This window comes from Schistocerca piceifrons, chromosome 1, assembly GCF_021461385.2.
Source record: "Schistocerca piceifrons isolate TAMUIC-IGC-003096 chromosome 1, iqSchPice1.1, whole genome shotgun sequence".
Lineage (NCBI taxonomy): Eukaryota > Metazoa > Arthropoda > Insecta > Orthoptera > Acrididae > Schistocerca > Schistocerca piceifrons.
Window position 1 is genome coordinate 737,465,271 of NC_060138.1, and position 24,216 is coordinate 737,489,486.

At 37.3% G+C, this 24,216-nt stretch overlaps 1 protein-coding gene across 4 annotated transcripts in view; it reads right to left on the bottom strand.

Annotated features, from left to right (window-relative positions):
• LOC124711518 (ATP-binding cassette sub-family C member 5-like) overlaps positions 1-24,216 on the bottom strand; it is a 538,718-nt gene that overhangs the window by 181,573 nt on the left and 332,929 nt on the right. For all 4 annotated transcript variants that reach the window (XM_047241664.1, XM_047241655.1, XM_047241649.1 and 1 more), the window contains 2 exons: positions 13,785-13,934; positions 13,471-13,597 (listed from right to left, as the gene is read on the bottom strand). In XM_047241664.1, coding sequence (XP_047097620.1) covers positions 13,471-13,597; positions 13,785-13,934 — 277 coding nt within the window. The remainder of the gene's footprint in view (positions 1-13,470; positions 13,598-13,784; positions 13,935-24,216) is intronic.

The window sequence follows — 24,216 nt, forward strand, 5'->3', positions numbered from 1 at the left end:
GTGGAAGAATGTCACAGAGACGCTGAAAAAGTGAAATGACTGAAGATAGACATAAATTGTCCTGAAATGCCTACTTACAAAGTTTCAAGAATTGACTTTAAATAATTATTCTGGAAATATACTATAGCCCCATTTATACCACTAACATAAGGATTGTGAGAACAAGATTAGATTAATTACAGCCTGCACAGATGCATTTTAGCAATCATTCCCTTCACACTCGTATGTGAATGGAGTGGGAATAAACCCTAATAAGTGGTACAACAGGAAGCATCTTCTGCCATGCAATTTATGGTGATTTGCAGAGTATACATGTAGATCTAGATTCTTAGCAGGCTGTCTCCAAGCCACCAACAGTGGGTTTTGACTGATCTAATTATGTTTTGATGGCTCATGCTGAAAGTGAAAAGCAAGAGAGGGCAACATATGATCAAATGGAGTTCTCATGAAAGTACACTTTCAGTCATGAACTGAGGTATTTAAAACTATGTTAAAATCAAACAATGGTAAATCCAGGAAAGTTGTTGCTCACTACATTGCAGAGATACTGATTCGCAGATAGGCACAACAAAAAGACTTTCACAATTAAAGCTTTTGGCCATTGGCCTTTGTCAACAATAGTCTCACACACACACACACACACACACACACACACACACAAACACACAAACACACACACACACACACACACACACACACACACACACACACTCACCCAAACGCAACTCACACACACGACTGCAGTCTCAGGCAACTGAAATACTGCCTGAGACTGCAGTCATGTGTCTGAGTTGCATCTTCGTAAGTGCATATGTGTGTCTATTGTTGACAAAGGCCAATGGCTGAAAGCTTTAATTGTGAAAGTATTTTTGTTGTCCCTATCTGTGACTCAGCATCTTCGCTATATGATGAGTAGCAATTGTTAAAAGAAGTACTTGAGCTAGTGTGAGGAAAGAATTTTTAAATGATGGAGAAAATGAGTGAGCAAACAGATCAATCAGGTGCCCAAGTGAAATGTTGAATAGACCAATTAGGAAAGCCAGATGCATTGTTGATTCACCTAATCCAGGAATTTGATGTATGAGAAAAAATTCTAGATATTAAAGGGCCCACAAGCTGTGAACAGTTGCATAAATTTAAAGCTGAAGTGAAAGATGACAGCAATTATAACATTATTATGCAAGAGATGGTCACATCTGAGGTGTGAGAATATAATGTCTCCCTTATAGAGAACTGAACAATGAGACTTCAGGCCCATGTGCATTGTCAACTACTTCACTAAGAATCCAAAGTTTCTGGAGCTATGGAAGCAGTGATTAATGCTGCAGCAACAACAGAAATATGAAAAACAGCAATATGAGGTCCTGTTGAATTATCTGAAGCAACACAAGCAGCATCAGCTCCATCTAGTTCTCGACTCACAAATTTCTTTGTGTTGAAGGTGTTAGCGGGTTTATCTATGTCATTTCAGAATATATTGTCAGGGAAGTGATGATCCTATTCAGCAAGGGGCTGATTGTTGGCTTCTAGTAGACCAAATTTTAAAACACCTCTTAGATACTTAATCATTCACTGATATTTACAGGTTGCTGACTATGCACTTTGATCATTAAACTTACATTGTAGCTGTCTGACTACAATTTGATATAACATAAAAAATTATGCTAGTCCTATTTAAATAGAATAGGTGATCTGCAAAATCTGAGTTGCCACAGCAAATTTGAATGTTGGATTAGTGAAAAGTCTTACATGAAAGCACCCGTAAGACATGTTACTGCATTTGGCATCTGACAACAAAGTGCATACTAAAGCACATGCAATTCAGACCCAAGTCTCAATGGCATTGCCCAGTGAACTCAGCCTTTTGAAGCAACATCAGCATAGTTTGATGATGACTGTGACAAGTTTTCAAAAATAAGTGACAAAACAGCAGACACCCACTCATGAAAACATAAGGCAACAAACAGTGCTGAGAAAAGTGGTTAGTGCTATGTTCTCCCAAACATTCACATCTGCTAATGTTACCAATATAGCTGTCAGAGGCCTTAATTGTGGGGACATGAAGTTAGCTGCAGTGCATGCACTGGCAGAGACTACAACTTGAAGTGTTGTGTCTGGCCTCCAAAGTAACATAAAAATGTGTGGTATAGCAGGCCACAATCAATTTACACTCTATGAAGCCTTTAGTCAAGTGTCAAAGACAGTCTCACTACTTCAATTGTAATGTGTTCCTGACTTTCTCTTGCTTTATGCTTGAGCAGTTACTCTCCGGCTCCCAAACAACTTTGCTTCAGTTTATGCTTGTGCATCAGCTGGTAAGACATTTAGAGCATTTGTTTGCTCTTGGCAAGTTTGCCCAGACAAGGCTAGTGACTGATTGCAGTGCTATTATTCTCTTCAGTCACTCAAGTAATGAAGTCAATAGTATCCTGTATCCCGTGGAACACTAAAAGCGGTAAATGTAGGAAGTCTGGAAATTTTGCAAATAAACAAAAATGGCAATGTTCTGAGATCATACAGATTGTAATAGTAGTGGTCAATAATTCATCTATTGTTAAGTGTAGTATCTGTTTATGATTATAAGAAATGAATTATTTGAAACACATCATAAATTTACTGTACAATACAGACAAGTTCAAAAATTGTAATTGTACAGCTTTAATAACACAAATCAAATAGTTTTATACACTTATATACAGAGTATTTGGTCAAACATGGATCAAACATAAATGAGATTATTTCATTATTTATTCAAAAACTTAATTATTTCTCATGTATTGGATTTATTTTGAAATTTACTTTTTAATTTTATTTATATTTGAAGTTATGTACTTTAAAACTGTTGATTACAAATCTTTAAAAACTGCTCCAAGAAAAGATCATCACTAAATAATTCATTTGTAATGTAAAAGAACTTCTCTGATGGGCGTGTTATCTTTTTCTTCTGAGATAGCCGTGAGAAGTAATTTTACATATAAGTGGCAGAAAGGGAGATGTGAAAATTGGTTTGGTTTTCACACACATGCTTAATGTGTCAGTAACTGTGAATTTGATGAATAGTCATGTAGAGAACATGGAATTAATGTGTCAACAGTGAATATAAATACCTGCAGCTTTTATTAATAATATCACAACTTGACAGTAGACTTGGCAGTAGATGAACTCAATATCTTTCTACACCCATCAGGAATCTCATGTTCCTCAAGACTGCTGTGCCGGCAATGTAAGGAAAATGTATTCCACATCAGGAACCAAGGTAAGTCAAAATAATTAGTTTCAGTTTTTGTACTGGTAACAGTAAACTATTTCTAATCTGTCACCTCTGTTCTTCAATTGTTTGTGAACATGAAGAAAATTGACCCAACCACTTCATTGTGAAAAATCATATTTGGGAAGATATTATGAATTTTTGATGTATTTAGTACTGGTTGAGATGGTGGACATTAGAAGCTCAATGAAGAAAATTAACCCCCTATATTATAAACCACTGTAAATAAAAATACTCTGATAAAAAAGTTGGTATGGAAAAAATTGTTAACAATGATAGATGAGAAATGCAAGTATTTGGAAGCAATAAATTAAGAATCTGGCATTTAAAAATGGAATTCAGAAAAATAGACCTTGAACGTTTTATCTGTTATAGGAATAACCACCAGGAAGTTAAAGCAAAACTCGGTTCCAAGTCACAGACAGCACAGAGGCATAAACTTACATTTTATTTGATAATATTCCCACCAGCAGGTGATATAGAGGTGTTACAGCTCGGGAGTGTAGTGTGCCATCACAGGCAAGGAAGGCAGGTCAAGTGGGCTTAATCACTCACAGCAACAGGTTAAGCAAACTCAGTTGTCAGTAATACTTTGCATGAGTAAATCCCTATCATACCTAGCTGCTTCTTGTGTACTGACTCTACTGTGGACTTGGACTTTCTAGATATTGTTACTGGCATTCCTCTTGTGCTCCCTTCACAATGATCTATGAATGTGGCTTTATTTAGGGATTACAGGCTTGTATCAAGCGATGACACAAAATATGTAAAGACAGGAGTCTTTCTGTTAATGATTACAAAGCAGGCATTTTTGCCGTCAATAGGATCTTGGAGTGTCCCTCTCCACTGCAGTGAAGAAAAAATGTAAAACTGATACACAGCTCTCCCACTCTTGTATTAATGCATTTGGGTGGGGCTGTGGCACAAATATTGATATTAATAAATACAAACTGGTTTCAAAGTTTTGAAGAGCAGAAAAGATGATCTATGAATGTGGTGAATAGAGATTTGCAAAGCATAAGATTAAGATACTGTCCACAGAGGTTTGCATAGCATAAGGTTACACATTGTGCACAGTAGTGACTCTTGGATGTAAGTCTATAGCTCAGAGCAAGTCTTGAGTATGAATGTACAGCTAGCTGCCTTAAGTGGAAGGCATATCTTGCTGGTGTTTTGTACTTTTCATTACTCTGAATGGGGTAAACTGATGCTACAAAGAACATTCTGTTCACCACTGATTGTAGAAATTATTTATTTTTCAATAGCAATTTCAGCCTAGAGACCATTTTCAAGGGGTACTGCAAAAGATTTTGCTTTAGCATAAATCAGACTTCAAAATCCTCTGGCATATATGCATATCATTGTCAAAAATAAGCCTTTTCACTGTAGAAATACCATACCATCAAATAAGACTGAAGCTCTGTACACCATGATTTTCATGATGTACAGAGCTTCACACTCGTTTGATGATACAGTATTTCTACAGTGAAAATGCTTACTTTGCTGATGACATGTACATATGTTAGAGAATTTTAAAAACCTGACATGTGCTAAAGCAAAATCTTTTGTAGTACTACTTGAAAATGGCTTTTAAGCCAAAATTATAACGATGAAATAAATAATTTCTACAGTCACTGCCAAATATGAAATCCTCTAAGAAATTATGTGTGACTGTGAACCCCAATGAGGAGAAGTTCTTTGATGCTATTGAGTTCATTTATGGCACACTGGTGTATAAGGCATCACAAATTCAGTTAATTAAACACTCAATGTCTTTCAGAGAATAACAGGAGATGAACTTGGCAATAAATAGTGGTGCAAAAACACATATGAACACAGTCTGCAGCACTTGAAGAAGACAAGTGGGTCAGTCATTCAAATATTGTGATAAAACAGAATCAACAACTCATCTGAACACCTGAAACCACACCATTAATCAATTTGATGAGAAACCTGAGAAATCACAAGTTAAGAGTTATATAATTAGATGGCCTAAATATATGAGGCATGGTGAATTATTAGGCTATATGTAGTTGTGGATTTGTCTTTGAGTCACTCAACAGACATATTTATTAATGGAATAATGACAGACAATTGTGTGATCTGTTTATATTTTAATCCTTTCATATTAGAGCCAGAGGATGTTTTTGATCATCATTCAGTTTCAATAGTCAGGTGAGAATTACTTTCTGCAGTTGTGGTAGGAAAGATTGGTGTAATTCACTCTGTATAATATACAAACATCACTCCTCTGAGCTGTTGAGACAAGCCTTCCAACAGAAGGGAACTTGCGGTGTGAGGCTGGATGGATTATCTGTCTGTGAGGATACCTTCTTTCTGCTTTGGTACACACTTCACTTCATTATATTCTCCTTTCTCACTTGTACTTTCTTTTTTATCAAGGGATGCTACTAGTACAAAGCTTGTCTTGAATGTAAGAGAACCCACAGAACTTAGCTTAGAATGGCAAAAAGAACAGTGTACGAAGGATAGATTGAACATGATCCTAATGAGTGCAAAGCTACACAAAATGTTGTTACATAAGAGCATCACACGTATCATAAACATAACATAGCTCTTGACCAAGATAAAGTTAATCTTTTTTGTATAGATTCTGTAACAAATATCAGGAATGAAATTAAAACTGCAAGTATGAATGCAACCAATCTATTTAAGCAACACCAACTTGGGAACTATAGCTTTAAGTGGAGGACAATCACACCCACTGAGATGACATAAGTAGTGGCAAAATTCTCAAATGCCAAGAGCATGGCCTACTCTTGATTGTCCAATTACATAATTAGCAAAACAGTGCATATAATTAGTGAAACATTTGTCTTTCTTTTTAACAGGTTTCTACAGTTTGGAGAATTTCCTACAATACTAAAAATATCAAAAATAATTCCAGTGTACATAAAAGGGGCCAAACTTGATATCAAAAATTACTGACCAGTTTCAGTAGTTACTATTTTCTCCAAAGTATTTGAATCTCTTATTTATAACCAACTAAACAACTACTTTAAGACACATAATCTACTTTCTAATAGTCAATTTGGCTTCTGCAAGGGAAGAAATAGTACTACTGCTGTTCTCTCAACTGATTTCAAAAATTACTGACCAGTTTCAGTAGTTCCTATTTTCTCCAAAGTATTTGAATCTCTTATTTATAACCAACTAGACAACTACTTTGAGTCACATAATCTACTTTCTGATAGTCAATTTAGCTAATGCAAGGGAAGAAATACTACTACTGATGTTCTCTCAACTGATTTCAAAAATTACTGACCAGTTTCAGTAGTTCCTATTTTCTCCAAAGCATTTGAATCTCTTATGTATCACCAACTAAATAACTACTTTGAGTCACATAATCTACTTTCTAATAGTCAATTTGGCTTCTGCAAGAGAAGAAATACTACTACTGCTGTTCTCTCAACTGTGAACGAAGTAATAATAGCTTTTGAGAATAAAAATAAAGCTTCACTTCTTTTGTGTAATTTAAGCAAGGTATTTGAGTGTATTTCTGAGGACATCTTACTTGCTAAAATCAAATTCTATGGTGTACAAGACTCAGTATTGGCAGTAATTGTATCATACCTAAACAACAAGAAACAGTTTCTCTCTGTCAGCAATAGACACTCACAGCTGCAAGAAGTTAAGTCATGGGTCCCACAAGGTTTTGTCCTTAGGTCCTTCTTTTTTTATAATTGCAGACAATGATTAACCACACAATGTCCCCAACTACATTATTTGTTATGCAGATGACACAACTTTGCTAGCTCAACATAAGAACACATTAGTTCTGCAAGGTATGATGCAAGATGGCATGGAAGCAGCACTAAATTGGTTCTCATCAAACACAGTGCTTTGCAACCCAGATTAAAAAAAACCACACCTGCACAAATTTGTGTTGAGTTAATTATTTAATGTGGAAACTGAGAGGCTCAGTAACAAAAGAATATTTAAGAGTTATTTATTTTTCACTCTTTTAGTCACTTAGGGTACAGGCTGTCAATATGAGGATATTCTCCTCACATCAGTGAAATTCCAAAAATTCAAAAGAAGGTAGTATGGGCAATGAGCAATGCTGGTAGATTTGAGCACTCCTGGTCACTATTCATACATCTCAAAATATTAACAGTCATTATCTCTACATATATTTCTCAGTATTGTATGTGAAAAACAGCACAGCGGGTTTCAAAATGAGGGAAAATGTTCACCACCATAACATTAGATGCAAAATAAAATTATATATAAAAAGCCACATGCTGGTAAGAACACAGCACCCCTATCTAATCAACAGCTTAAGAATAGTTAATAAATTTTCATTTTCTGCTCAGGCAGCTCCCGTAACTAATTCAGAAGCAAGTTGTTAAGCTGTCTACTTTTTAATCCTTTTTGTGATGTAACTGAATTTATGAATATAAAATAAATTGACATTAATTTTTAAGACTTTCATTATGAGATGTCAATGACTGTATTTATTTATTATTTTACAGTTTATCCCCTTTTTATAGGTTCTATTTGGAATATGTTAATGCTCATTCAGTTTTAAGGTACTATTGAAGGAAAATGTAATATGATATAAATGTAGAATATCTATTCCACATCAGGTGGACAATGGTAAATTAAGAATCTCAGTGTGGTTTATTAACCTTCTTTCTTACATCATTGTCCTGAATCATGTAACCTTTCCCTTTTTTGTTTTTATACATGAATATACCTATAGTGAGATCTTGGGCTCAAAAGATTATATTTTTTCCTAAGCTTCTTTGTCATAGTGGTCCAGAGGGCAAGCATTTACAATGTGTAAAGGGATCACAAGTGATTACTGGATAGTTACATATTTTGACAACAGTGAGACATGAGTGTCCAACTGAGACTAGGAGTGGCAACTTGAGCAGTAGGAGGGCTGCATGAGGTTGTCAGTGGCAAGCTGAGTCACCTCACACTGGCCAGGGAGCCAGAGGCCAAGTGGTGCTGTCAGATTTGGTGTGACCAGAAGTTCCACGGTATTGGTCATATGAGTACATTACATGGTATTATATGAAATGTTTGACTTGAGTGTTTCTATTGAGGGAACCATATATGGTATAGAGAAGCATAACATATCTGTTTAAAGAGCACACTGTTCTGACCATTTCATTTTGACAGAACACTTTTATCAGCACCTTGCAAGTTTATGAAGATTTATTATGTTGAAAAAATGTATGGACAAATATTGTAAAATTACTAACCACTCAACCATGGGTGATACAGTAATGATCAAGGTACCATTTTAAAGGGCTTGGCATGAGCATCTGCTAATATACCCACTTTTACCAGTTACATCATAATTTGCGGATAAAATAAGTTTCCTATAAATGTACTAAAATCCTGTTTCCTTCAGTAAAAATGGAAGATACACAAAACAGCAAGGTGGCATCTGTTAGGATACTGCCATATACACTACAGATATTTGTATGTTCTATGTTTTACATGATTTATTACATTATCTCCAGCCAATTAATGTTTTAGTCATTAAAAGTTCCTGTAATTTAACATAACACAAAAACTGATGGCACCAGCAGAAAGGGATGTAATTTTCCATTAGAATGATGTGTAACTTTGTTAGTTATTAATAAATTTTAAGCATTGTTAATAATTTAGTGAAGGTGTGCAATCATGCTAATCATATTTTTGTGTCTAAACTACTGAGCATACAACAACTTGCTACATTTAAAATTAACCTGGATGAAAACATGCATCCTCCTGTTTAATTACATATTAGCTAGCAGTAAGAATACTGAAATTGTAACTTTGTACTGGAGTAAACTGTGAGTCTAAGGTTTTGGAAAGTTTGGCCTAATGGTATATGATGGCCATCCTGATACTAGACAAGAGACTCAGTTTTAGACCACACTAGAAGGATGACTTACATTACTCTGCATAATGAATCAGCCACATGGTTTGGTAATAACTTATAATTATCTACTTGTGTGCTATCTGCATTTTAATAAATTTTGTTATTGAGTCACAGTTAGGACACTAGTATTTTTTAATGGTTTTCCATTCACTGATGATTTTTTGAGTGTTACGAAAAGTTGGAACATATCCAGTTTTGAATGTTGGATGAACACTTGCAACTTTGCCACAGTCACAACTTGTATTTGTCTGCTGCTGGTGGATCATTTGTGATTTTTAATTATTGTTTTTATTTTTATTTATTTATTTATTTATTTATTTATTGGGACCAAATTAAGGAGGAGTCTCCATGGTCATGGAACAAGTCAATACATTAAATTATAACACGATAATAGAAACAGATAATATGAAATATAAGAAAAATATTAGGCGACAATTTGTAAGTTTAAATAAAGAAAATCAGCAATGTAGCACCGGAATTTGCTTAATTTTTCAGCTCTTCCAGGAGCTCCTCGACAGAATAGACGGAGTGAGCCATGAGGAAACTCTTCAGTTTAGACTTAAAAGTGTTTGGGTTACTGCTAAGATTTTTGAGTTCTTGTGGTAGCTTATTGAAAATGGATGCAGCAGAATACTGCACTCCTTTCTCCTGTTCTAGGCACAGTGAGGTCTTATGTTTAGTTCTCTAATGCAGTGACCATTTGGGACTCATATTTATTTTCAATCTGCAAAACAGTATTTTATTGTGGGCATCATAAGTCAGAATATACAAAATTTGCACTGTTATCTACAATCTATAAGGTTTCATGTAGCAGTTACAAACTTCACTATTTTGTTTTAAACACATTTAGTGTAGGACTTTGCTGTCAGTACCAGTTAGGCTCTCAGTAAGCACTAATAAAAAGCAGTTATGGAATCTGCTTAAATAAACTTTCAGTTTAATTACAAACATTCAGCCCAGCTACAATAATTTATAGTCACTAGCCCATTCATTCTTGACTGATTGCATATTTTAGTGAAACTGAGTGCAGTTCATTTATTAATTGTGTAGAAAGCAACAGGTGCAACGAAGCCACAGAAACCATAGAGCCCTTAACAGTAGTGTTGTTACATTCCAATCCAGCCATACATCAGAGGGCAATTTATGTACAATATTGACCTTGGGTGTTAGCTTCACAAATTATAGCTCCATAATGTATTTCTGTTTATTTACTATTTGGAGGGGGTGATGGAGGGGGGGGGGGGGGGAGCTGGGAGGGAGAATGTAAATTAAACAATGAAAACTCTTAGTTCTAATGAATGTAAGGGATGAGAAGATATTGGTCATGCAGTTTCTTTCGTAAACTGTAACTGTAATAAGAAAACAAAAGTGTACAGTCACAGAGGAAAGTAGACACAAATAGTTCCACTACTACTGTGCAAACGTTATGAACACTTACCTGTTCAAAAGTGAAATGTACAACTACTAAGAGAAACAGTAAAAATCTATAGAACCTGGAATAGAAAGAGGTTGATACAGATACACAAAAAAGTGAGATCATTATATACATACTTCTCTGAGGAAATAAAGGCTGAAAATTGTCACCTGATGTTGGCCTAAGAAGCTGAAAGACAATTCATGTTAAAATAGATAATATTTACTGAACATTGGGAAAGTGTTTCCTTTTTAACACTATTGTCATGTTTTGTCAAATGCCAATGGAGAACTCAGTTAATGTCATAGTAGTTTAAAATTACATATTTTGGGTAGTGTGATACGAACGTGCCAAAAACTAATAAATAATTTTCTTTTCTTAGTGTAAAGGTACTGTGGTAGTAAATGATTACAGGTGCTGACATACTTCTAAAATAACTCATTGATTATGATAAATGCCACTGTCTTAAAAGTAATTAAAGATTTTGAATGGTATGTATTAGTTATTTATAGGGGTGGCACATAAGAGGAAACAATAATTTTGCAGAATTAAACTAGCATGTGATTTGAAAATGCTTGTTCAAAGAATATAAGGGCTATAGACAAAGGAATACAGGATGGGCAGGTAGAGGTGATTATATTTCTGTTTGTCTGTATACTGAAAGTACCGGTATGTATGTGGGATTCAGAAAATAGTGTAATAGTCACTAGGATGTGGTGGGGGCTCTGTCTGTGGCAATAACAAACATTCAAGCAAACAGAGTCAAAGGAGTCATCAGGAGAACCAAGTAATTTTAAAAAATCTTGTAAAAGGCAAATTTACATGTTAAAAATCATGTGTTTATTGAGTAACTGATTTGAAGCTGATAAGTTTTTGTAAGCTATAATATTTATGAAATCCTAGAAAATATTCTTTTAACTAATCGACATCCTAGAATTTTTAGAAGACAAAGGACTTAAAAACAATTTGCAAGATTTTATGTAACTGAAATAAACTAGAATGAGCACAGTCAGGTTTAAGTTAGATGATACATCAAAGAAGCAACGACAATTATATGGTTGTAGAATAAGAAAATTATTGCAAGAAATAGAAAGAACTGTATTATAAGTAGAAGGAAGTTATTTGTAGGGTATGTGATTGTTTGATGTGTAGATAGGTTACATCCACTGTGACAAGAAAAGAGTCAGGATTAAGGAACTGTTGAAAAGCTGTGGAAGAATTGGTAATTATTTTGGATAGAAGAAGGGAGACTGGTCATTTGGTTGAAGATACTGATAAAACTGGGTAAGAGATATTTCAGTGGGAGTGATGTAACCTGTCACTAATTGAGAGACAATTGGAGTAGGGTTTGTGGAGTTTGGGGAGCAGATACAAGGCAAATGTGCCCAGCATTTCTATGATGAGGAGGCAGATGGGTTCAAGTGTCAGATTTTGGGACGGGCTTAATTTTCTAATGAGCCATGTTAGTCTTATGGAATCAGATAAATGTGGGAAGATTACTACAGTACGTTGAGAATGTGTTGAACTCATTAGGAGCAATCAAAATGTTAAGTTTGGGATAGGTTTACTGCATCATAAATAGGTTTTTGTTTCCACAGCTATGATGTTGGACCAACTAGGAAAGTTTTTGGGGAAATAAAATAAGAGCCAGTTTTGAGGTCAGGAATTCTGAAAGGTTACATGGAAAGGATGGGGGAAGGATTAATTGTATGACAATTAAAACAGTTTCAGAGAAAGTTCTAAATGTGATTTGTGTAGCAGTGGTCAGAAGCAAGGGTGGGGAAGGAAAGCTTTCTCTAGTGGTAATGAGTAACAGAATGGAGATTCTTGAGAAGATCAATAGGTTAAACACCAATTTGCAGTTGAAGGTGGGAGAGTATTAAAACTTCTCGATACATTAGGCCTTTGAAGATAACCTGATGATATTGTTAAGAGATGGAGGGTGAAAGAAGTTTCTGGGAATGTAGAGTTCAGGAAGGCAGGGTCTGGGAGCTATGAGGGTTTGGTACAAGAGGCAATTAAATGAAGTAAGAGTTTGAATGGTGTTGAAGGTTGGCAACATATGTAATAAGAGAGGATAAAGTTTATGAGAAAGGATGTCTTCCACCAAAGATAATAATGTTCATTTAATAATTTTATTCATACAAAAGTGACACTTCAAATATGACTTCAAATTAAACAGGTATACAGGGTGTAAATGATAATTATTTACAACATACCACAGGGGTGTAAGGGAACTGAAGATGAGCTATTTGATGTAGTAGATAACCTGTGGTCTGTCAAACCAGGAAACAAGCTCAAATTGGTCTATAAATGCCACCTAAGTTGCAGACCACAAGAATTTCAACATTTGGTCACATTCTTACACTTCTGGCTCAGTCAGCCATTTCATTAAGATTATTAATTTAAACTTTCCTGTAACAGTAATTAAAGAAAAAAGACTCTGTAAACTTCATGCAAAAACTAATTACATTTACAATTCAATCTTAATATAATCCTTACAAGCACAATAGTTTTGTAGTAAGAGGACCAGACAAAAAAAATTATTTAACTGTTGATTTTTTGCTGTTAAAATCTAGAAAATTTTGATGTACAATTTAAAAATTTGAATTTTGCATTTTGTAAGTGCAAGAGCAAACGATTTGTAATACTCAAGGATGATTGTAGCTAAAATCTCATGTGGTTTGCATATGCTGTACCTTACGGGGCTTCTGTAGGCCAATTTGAGGCTGTATCCTAGCTTGATAGAGCAGAAGAGTCCTATATCAAATGGTATGTCTCAATTCAACAGATACTATTATAGTACACTGTAAACAATTTCAGTTTACACAACGTACATAATTAAAATATGGCTTCAAATTAAAGGGGTGTGTATAATTACAGTACCTGCACTTGATGAGTCACAAGCAGCACAGTTTTGTGTTTAAGGGCAGTAAGAATACATTTCTCAAAAATATGAGCACCAACATGAGCGTCAACAGCACTCAGTGGATCATCCAAAAAGTATATGTCTCTAAATGGGCCAAAGAAAGAAGTCTGTGTGGGTCATATTATCTCAAGGGTGTAACTATGATTTAATATTTTTTTGCAAAGGAATTTTAATTATTATAAATTTTCAAAACCAACTGATTACTTTAGCATTAGCTAACTGTAATGGAATTTGACATACTTCATCATTTAAATCGTGGTGTTAGACTTACCTGTTGGAGTACAATGCCCTTGCTAAAGCCACCCTCTGTTTCTGTCCACCAGAGAGATTTATGCCTCTTTCTCCAATTTCAGTTTCATCTGCTCCTGGCAGTTGTTTAATGTCTTCCACTAGTGCACAGCTATAAACAGCTTCATAGTACCTGGGGAATTGTCTCTCTGATATTACGAAATCAATGGAATGAAAACAAATATTACTATATAAGGCCTCATTATCACTGACAAGCTAATCACTACTAAAGAGACATAAATAGGTAACATCAATTACTTTCACCAACATACATTTATGAAGTACTTGTACTTTTCTTTAACTTTGTTAATGAGAATTACTCTTGTGTGAATGTGCACACACACACTCTCTCACACACACACACACACACACACACACACACACACACACACGCACACACACACACACACACACACACACACACACACACACAAATAAAGCAAAAATACAATTTAAAGACTTGAAATCACTGCAGAGTTCAAGACTGTTTGTCAGAATAAAAATATAACTTTTAATTATTTGTGTTTAAAATGCTGTGTGTGTGTGTGTGTGTGTCTGAAGAGAGAGAGAGAGAGAGAGAGAGAGAGAGAGAGAGAGAGAGAGAGAGAGAGGGGGGGGGGGGGGAGGAGGGGGGGAGGGAGGGGGGGGGGGGGAAGGAGCATGTGTAGAATTCAGGCTGAATCCCTGGTCTTGTCACACAGATTCCTTGGCGAAAGGATTGTAATGGTGAGCACTCAGCCCTGTGAAAATTATTTATGACATACATGCAGAAGAAGTAGTAGAAGCACTAGTACCAAAATCTGACAAAAAACTGCCAAACAACAATGTGGTAGCTACTTGCCCTTCCAGCACTGCATTTCAGTGACACCTTAGGCAAAAAAGGCAATGGTCAGAAGAAGCGTCACATAGGTTCCTGGGCCTCATCACTGTGTTTTTTTTTTTGTTCTGAGTTATGTAATTTGTCAGTAGCTGTTTGAAAGACATTAAAAGATGAGTGCTCATTTCTGAGGAATATTATTTCTACCCTATATTTAACTGTGACCAGTGGTCTATTACTTATCTCAACTTACTTTCTTGATTGTTGAGTTACATGAACATTGTGTTGCTTCTACAATTTCTGCCTTAAAGTACCACAGACATCATACTCAATTTGAGGCTAAGACACCCATGGATCAAATGACTTATTCTGCTGCTCTTGTTGCAAATAATTGTAAAGATAGTTTTGACATTACAAGGGCATTAAGGAAACACTCCAATCTCTGAATCTACAAAGTTTAAGCCCCACTAGAAACAATGGACTCATGTAAAAAAGGCTGCAGAGGAGATGTAGCCACAGAATTTATCAAACAATTTATTACTTAATTGTTTATTATCATCAAAAAATATTTTGATTACAAAGCATATCTTTAAATTATAACTTGTTTTTAGATAACAAATTCCATGAAGTTACAAAAATGATAACAAAAAACATATTTCATCCATTGATAAAAGAAAATTATCAGTTTTCAGCCATGCTGGTATCTTGATTATCACACATACTAAACAGCACCATTTGTGCTCTACTATCAACTGAAGCGGGTTCACTGTCAAGCTGTTCTAGTCACAACAAATGGTATGGAGTGGTACATAAAAAATGAGGTTGTATAAAGCAAGGAACAAATGTAATGTGGCACTGTACTCTGTAGAATATAGCAGGGTAACCCTTTGTTTGCAAGGTCATATTTTTCACATAGTCACTTGGCCCAACATTAGGCTACTGTGTGAAAGAAGTTTCACCTTCCGTTAAGATTTCCATTGTTTGCATGCCAGCAAAGGACCAATAGGATTGATGACAGAACAAGAACATGCAGCCATGAGGCATCTACTGTTCCATACCTGTGACCAAAAGAACTAGATCAGTGCCTCTAGTAATTGGTGGCTGGTTCACTGTAAGCATTGATATTCAGCAACAAATTCGACAAATCACCAAGTCAACTGAAATGAGAATTTATTTTTATAAAATAATGCATCATAAATACAGAATGAAGGGAAGAGGTACTGCTAGCAGACTGCAGTAGACAGATATCTCTAGATAGCTTATCCAGGGAATGCACTGGTCTGAATTTAAGTTTCAGTATATCATTCTTTTTTAATCCATGATCAAGTTTCATGCCCAGAATGATTCTGTTACAGCTGACCATGGCAACAGAAGCATGCAATCTTACATAAGCTTTGTACTGTTATGCAGCACATCTATGACACTAAACTCAAATATTCACAACACTATGTATTATAAACACAAGAATTACACTCCAAAGAAGAAAGAAGTTGCCTCTAGTACCAAATTGTTTTGTTTTGGATGTACTTCATCTTTGAGCTTAGTGATTTAATTTCACAGTATTTATTTATTTTTGAATATGTACTCCAAGGATATACATGGTAATTTTCTTGTTTTAGAAGTGGAAATTGTTGGAACTTCACATGTATTTAATTAAACGTCAGCATCTATAACATGCATCCGAATTATGGTCAACAGGAAATGCTATTGTAATATTGTTAGAAGCTGCATAATAAAATATTAATACACTCTAAAACAAATACTAAGTAACATTACAAATCTGACAATAAATAAATTGTGCAGAAATAACATAAATACATTAATGGAAAAATCAAACAATGGAAAATCCCAGAGGAATAATGACAATACTATGAAAAGGATAGTTGTTGCTCACCATATAGCAGAGATGCTGAGTTGCAACCAAACAAAAGCGTTGGTATGTTGATAGAGACAATAACAAACACAAACACACACACAAATTTCAAGCTTTCACAACACACGGTTGCTTCATCAGGAAAGAGGGAAGGAGAGGGAAAGACGAAAGGATGATGGTTTTAAGGGAGAGGGTAAGGAGTCATTCCAATCCTGGGAGCGGAAAGACTTACCTTAGGGGGAAAAAGTGACAGGTATACATTCGCACACATGCACATATCAATCCACACATATACACACACACAAGCAGACATATGTAAAGGCCATACATATGTCTGGCCATACGGGTTTGCTGTCGGGTGACGTCGTCGACCACCGCCGATATTTGACAGGAGCACACCCTGCCATTTTCAAGGCACAACTGCAAGGAGGAAACAATGTGCAAGGGAATTTAATACCTCGGTTCACAGAGGAGAAACAAGGAAGATACCATGCACAGAACAAGTAACCGCAGAGTCAACACACAACCAAAGATAACCAACATCAGAAATATCAATAGTGACTATTAATCACCAGGTGAGGTAGCACTAATTCTGTCCCTTTGTTTTTTGATGAGAGACAGAGCTGGATTCCAAGCAGCATTTAAACAAAATCCACCATCTCTGTTTATAAGGTTGCTTGATAGTTTGATTTCAACAGCTTTCTTAATAACACTATCCCAATAGCTGGATGTGCAAGCTAGAATCTCCGTGTTGTTGTATTCCATAGGATGACCGGTGTCCAGGCAATATTCTGCAATAGCGGATTTGCTCAGCTGTTGTAAGCGTATGTGATGCTTATGTTCAATACACCGGTCTTCCACAGTCCTGATTGTCTAACCAATATATGACATGCCACAACTGCAAGGAATACGATAGACACAAGCCTTAAGCAAACCAAGATCATCTTTTACGGACACCAAAAGGGCTTTAATCTTAGAAGGTGGCCAAAAAAACACATTTCACATCATATTTCCGCAAAATACGGGCAATCCTGGAGGAAATTCTTCCTGCGTAAGGCAAAAAGGCCATCTCAGCTGTTTAGCTAAAAGAATTTCATATGGTTTTGTATGGAATGTATTATATTTCAGGCTAAAACATATAAAAATAAATCACTTCATTTTCTTTGTTACAATTGATATGTACTAACTCTGTATGAACAGTTAAAATTACTTTTCTTTTAGAAACATTTGATATTACAAAATATCTGGCACACTTAAAATTCCTATTATTAATTGCACAATCAGATGATATTTATTAAATTTATTTCTGGATTCATTTATAAAATAATGATATAACTTGGTGAAGATTCTTCTTTTGTCAAGAAAGTTGTAAATTCTTTGGAATATTGTTACTACAGCAGAATGAGGTAGTAGGGGTCACGCCTTGGACATGATTGGACATGTTTTTAATTTTGGCAATAACAATGTAATTTTTGATTTAAAAGTGGAGACTGTAAAGATGGTTAAATATAGAAAAATGTGACATAATGAAAAAATTACAGAAACAGAAATTATGAAGCAGGTTTACTTCAGAATTATCATGTCATTTGGAACCTACAATGTCAAAAATTTCAGCATCAAGAATCAACACCTAGAGTTGATGGACTGGAGCCAACTATGAGAAAATAAGGTAAGTAAAAAGTTTATTTGTAAATCTTACTCCTCTCAAAGCTTACTAAAAGAGTTAGATATTTTGAAGAGTGAAAATCAATGGGTGATGTGAGGGAGGGTAAGATTACATGGTCCAGGGTGGTCCAGCAGTTTCTTCACTACAGTTTGTCAGAGACCATGCAGACAGATAGCTTGTTCATTGTCATGCCCACATAGAATGCGGCACAATGGTTGCAGCTTAACTTGAAGGTCACATGACTGGTTTCGCATATAGCCCTGCCTTTGACAAAATAGGTGATGTTTGTGACTGGACTGGACTAGGTCGTAGTGGGAAGATGTATGGGAAAGGTCTTGCACCTAGGTCTACTACATGGATGTGAGCCATGAGGCAAGGGGATGAGAGCAGGGGTTGTGTAGGGATGGACAAGGATATTGTGTAGGTTCGGTGGGCAGCGGAATAACACTGCGGGAGAGGTGACTGGAGAGATAAGGCATGGGAGATCTGTTTTTGTACAAGGTTGGAAAGGCCTCAGTGAGACTACTGATATATTTTGAGAGGGACTGCTTGTCACTACAGATGTGATGGCCATGGGTGGCTACGCTGTACGGAAGGAATGGGTGGCAGCTGTTAAAGTGGGGTATTGCTACACGTTGGTAGGTTTCATATGGAAGGATGTACTAATGTAGCCATCTTTGAGGTGGAGGTCAACATAGAAGAAGGTGCCTTGTTGAGTTGAGGAGGACCAGGTGAAGTAAATAGGGGGAAAGACGTTGAGGGGGGGAATGTGGATAGGATGTCCTCAGCCTCGATACAGATCATGAAGATGTCATCAGTGAATTTGAAACAGGTGAGGGGTTTTGGTTTCTGTATGGTTAGAAAGGATTCCTCTAGATGGACCATTGGCATAGGATGATGCCATGTGGGTGCCCATAGCGTACCCCGGATTTGTTTGTAGGTGATGCCTTCAAAGCAGAAGTAAGTATTAGTGAGGATTCATGGTGACAACGAAAGAGGCTATATGTTTGAAATCCTTCAGGCATTGGGAAAGGTAGTGTTCAATAGAGGCAAGGCCATAGGCATTAGGGATCTTAGTGTAAAGAGAGGTAGCATTAACAGCAATGAGCAGGGCACCATGTGGTAAGGAACAGGAACTTTGGAGAGTAGATGGAGGAAATGGTTACTATCTTTCATATGGGAGGGTAGGTTGCAGGTAAAAGGCTGAAGGTGTTTGTCTATGAAAGCAAATATTCTCTCAGTGGGGGCGCAACAATTGGTCACAATGGGGCATCTTGGGTGGTTAGGTTTACGGACTTTAAGAAGTATGTAGAAGGTAGGAGTGTGGGAGTGGTAGGGGTGAGGAGGGAGATGGACTCTGGGAAGAGATTGTGGAATGGACATAAGGATTTGAGGAGAGACTGGAGGTCCTGCTGGATTTCTGGAATGGGGTCACTATGGCAGGGAGTGTTTGTAGGTGGATAAATCTGACAGCTGGTGCAGTCCTTCCACCAGGTTACTCTTGGAGTTCAAAACAACTGTGATGGAGCCTTTGTCAGCAGGTATGATTATTTATACGGGTAGGATCAGTTTCTAGGTGGTGCTTTGGAGTTCTTTCTGCGAATGTAAGGTTAGTGTGCATGTTGAGGGATTTGGGGAACGATGCCAAGGCAAGGTCTGAGGTTAAGGAACTCTGGAAAGTTAACAGGGAGTGATTGGGGCAGGGGGGAGTGGGGATGTATCACGGTAGGATAGAGGAGTGAACTGAGTCAGTCAGGGTTCAACATTGGTTTGTGGCTGTGGTGAAAAAGTGTTTCCACTATAGGGGCTGGGAGAAGGGGAGAAGGTCAATAACAACTCCTGTATGATTGAATTTGGGAGTGGGGCAAAAACTTAGGCCTTTGGAAAGAACTGATACTTCTGTGGGACTAAGGCTTTTGGAGGAAAGGTTCGTGACAGTGTTTCGGGTCAGTTTAGATTCTGTATGGTGGTTGCACCGTGGTCTAGGGGTAGCGTCTTTGATTCATAATCAAAATGTCTTTGGTCTCAGGTTCAATCCCCGCCACTGCCTAAATTTTGATAAATAATCAGCATTGGCGGCCGAAGACTTCCGGCATAAGAAGTTACCCTCATTCTGCCAACGGCCTTGTCAAAGAGGGCGGAGGAGTGGATAGAGGTTCAGGGCACTCTCTTGTCCTATGGGTGGGAAATTGCCCCTAAAGGCGGAAGAATCAGCAATGATCAATGACATGAGGATGCAGAAGGCAATGGAAACCACTGCATTAAAGACACGTAACGTGTATCCACAGGACATGTGGCCTGTAATTGAAGAAGTGTCATGATGATCTCTCCATTGGCAAAAGATTCCGGAATAGTCCCACATTCGGATCTCCGGGAGTGGACTGCCAAGGGGGAGGTTACCATGAGAAAAAGATTGAACAATCAATGAAAGGATAACGTTCTACAAGTCAGGGCGTGGAATGTCAGAAGCTTGAACATGGTAGGGAAACTAGAAAATCTGAAAAGGGAAATGCAAAGGCTCAATCTAGATATAGTAGGGGTCAGTGAAGTGAAGTGGAAGGAAGACAAGGATTTCTGGTCAGATGAGTATCGGGTAATATCAACGGCAGCAGAAAATGGTATAACAGGTGTAGGATTCATTATGAATAGGAAGGTAGGGCAGAGGGTGTGTTACTGTGAACAGTTCAGTGACCGGGTTGTTCTAATCAGAATCGACACCAGACCAACACTGACAACGATAGTTCAGGTATACACGCCCACGTCGCAAGCTGAAGATGAACAGATAGAGAAAGTGTATGAGGATATTGAAAGGGTAATGCAGTATGTAAAGGGGGACGAAAATCTAATAGTCATGGGCGACTGGAATGCAGTTGTAGGGGAAGGAGTAGAAGAAAAGGTTACAGGAGAATATGGGCTTGGGACAAGGAATGAAAGAGGAGAAAGACTAATTGAGTTCTGTAACAAGTTTCAGCTAGTAATAGCGAATACCCTGTTCAAGAATCACAAGAGGAGGAGGTATACTTGGAAAAGGCTGGGAGATACGTGAAGATTTCAATTAGATTACATCATGGTCAGACAGAGATTCCGAAATCAGATACTGGATTGTAAGGCATACCCAGGAGCAGATATAGACTCAGATCACAATATAGTAGTGATGAAGAGTAGGCTGAAGTTCAAGACATTAGTCAGGAAGAATCAATATGCAAAGAAGTGGGATACGGAAGTACTAAGGAATGACGAGATACGTTTGAAGTTCTCTAACGCTATAGATACAGCAATAAGGAATAGCGCAGTAGGCAGTACAGTTGAAGAGGAATGGACATCTCTAAAAAGGGCCATCACAGAAGTTGGAAAGCAAAACATAGGTAAAAAGAAGGTAGCTGCGAAGAAACCATGGGTAACAGAAGAAATACTTCAGTTGATTGATGAAAGGAGGAAGTACAAACATGTTCCGGGAAAATCAGGAATACAGAAATACAAGTCGCTGAGGAATGAAATAAATAGGAAGTGCAGGGAAGCTAAGACGAAATGGCTGCAGGAAAAATGTGAAGACATCGAAAAAGATATGATTGTCGGAAGGACAGACTCAGCATACAGGAAAGTCAAAACAACCTTTGGTGACATTAAAAGCAATGGTGGTAACATTAAGAGTGCAACGGGAATTCTACTGTTAAATGCAGAGGAAAGAGCAGATAGGTGGAAAGAATACATTGAAAGCCTCTATGAGAGTGAAGATTTGTCTGATGTGATAGAAGAAGAAACAGGAGTCGATTTAGAAGAGATAGGGGATCCAGTATTAGAATCGGAATTTAAAAGAGCTTTGGAGGACTTACGGTCAAATAAGGCAGAAGGGATAGATAACATTCCATCAGAATTTCTAAAATCATTGAGGGACGTGGCAACAAAACGACTATTCACGTTGGTGTGTAGAATATATGAGTCTGGCGATATACCATCTGACTTTCGGAAAAGCATCATCCACACAATTCCGAAGACGGCAAGAGCTGACAAGTGCGAGAATTATCGCACAATCAGCTTAACAGCTCATGCATCGAAGTTGCTTACAAGAATAATATACAGAAGAATGGAAAAGAAAATTGAGAATGCGCTAGGTGACGATCAGTTTGGCTTTAGGAAAAGTAAAGGGACGAGAGAGGCAATTCTGACGTTACGGTTAATAATGGAAGCAAGGCTAAAGAAAAATCAACACTCTTTCATAGGATTTGTTGACCTGGAAAAAGCGTTCGACAATATAAAATGGTGCAAGCTGTTCGAGATTCTGAAAAAAGTAGGGGTAAGCTATAGGGAGAGACGGGTCATATACAATATGTACAACAACCAAGAGGGAATAATAAGAGTGGACGATCAAGAACGAAGTGCTCGTATTAAGAAGGGCGTAAGACAAGGCCTTTCGCCCCTACTCTTCAATCTGTACATCGAGGAAGCAATGATGGAAATAAAAGAAAGGTTCAGGAGTGGAATTAAAATACAAGGTGAAAGGATATCAATGATACGATTCGCTGATGACATTGCTATCCTGAGTGAAAGTGGAGAAGAATTAAATGATCTGCTGAATGGAATGAACAGTCTAATGAGTACACAGTATGGTTTGAGAGTAAATCGGAGAAAGACGAAGGTAATGAGAAGTAGTAGAAATGAGAACAGCAAGAAACTTAACATCAGGATTGATGGTCACGAAGTCAATGAAGTTAAGGAATTCTGCTACCTAGGCAGTAAAATAACAAATGACGGACGGAGCAAGGAGGACATCAAAAGCAGACTCGCTATGGCAAAAAAGGCATTTCTGGCCAAGAGAAGTCTACTAATATCAAATACCGGCCTTAATTTGAGGAAGAAATTTCTGAGGATGTACGTCTGGGGTACAGCATTGTATGGTAGTGAAACATGGACTGTGGGAAAACCAGAACAGAAGAGAATCGAAGCATTTGAGATGTGGTGCTATAGACGAATGTTGAAAATTAGGTGGACTGATAAGGTAAGGAATGAGGAGGTTCTACGCAGAATCGGAGAGGAAAGGAATATGTGGAAAACACTGATAAGGAGAAGGGACAGGATGATAGGACCTCTGCTAAGACATGGGGGAATGACTTCCATGGTATTAGAGGGAGCTTTAGAGGGCAAAAACTGTAGAGGAAGACAGAGATTGGAATACGTCAAGCAAATAATTGAGGACGTAGGTTGCAAGTGCTACTCTGAGATGAAGAGGTTAGCACAGGAAAGGAATTCGTGGCGGGCCGCAACAAACCAGTCAGTAGACTGATGAAAAAAAAAAAAAAAGGTGGTAGGAAGGAGTCTTTTAGGGTTTGGTAAATGTAGTAGGTCTGTGAGACAGGGAATTATCAGCTATGAAGGCATGTGGGAGAGGTTTGGAGGTTGTTGTAGAGGTGGTGGATGGTGGCAGTTCAGGATGGGCGTAGGAAATAAGCTGGCCGTAAAGTTAATTGAGGTGGCATTGTGCATGCTGCTCCAGTTCCTGGAGGGCAAGATTTTCAAAGTGTGATATGGGATCCAGGAATTTGGGATTGCATAGCAGGAGAATTTTACGGATGGAGAGACATGATGCATGGAGGTTTTGGCCTGATTGACATGGTTTTGCAGGACTTTTGGTGAGCGTTAATAACTGCAGAATCTGAACAAATGGAGGTCATTGTGGAAGGAGGGGTTGCAGCCGAAGATGGGTAATTTGATGGTAAGCTCATGAGGCTAGCGACCACACAGGAACAGTAAGTGGGACTGGGTGCTGGCTAGCGATAAGGAAACCCTTCTTTATTGATGCAGAGAGAAGGAGTAAGAAGTCATGGTGCAGGATAAAAACACATAAAAACATGTAAATAAAGTAGGAATACATCCAAAAACATTCACAAAAGTATACCAAAAAATGTGGGAGAATTCATGAAAGGATGAAACGAATGAAATATGGGGAAACAAGATGAAATCCGAGGGAGTAGGCCAATTGCAAAAGGCAAAAACCAACTGAAATCAATGTGAAAACACTATGAGATCAAAGAAAAAAACAAAGAAAAAGATTGTAATGTGGG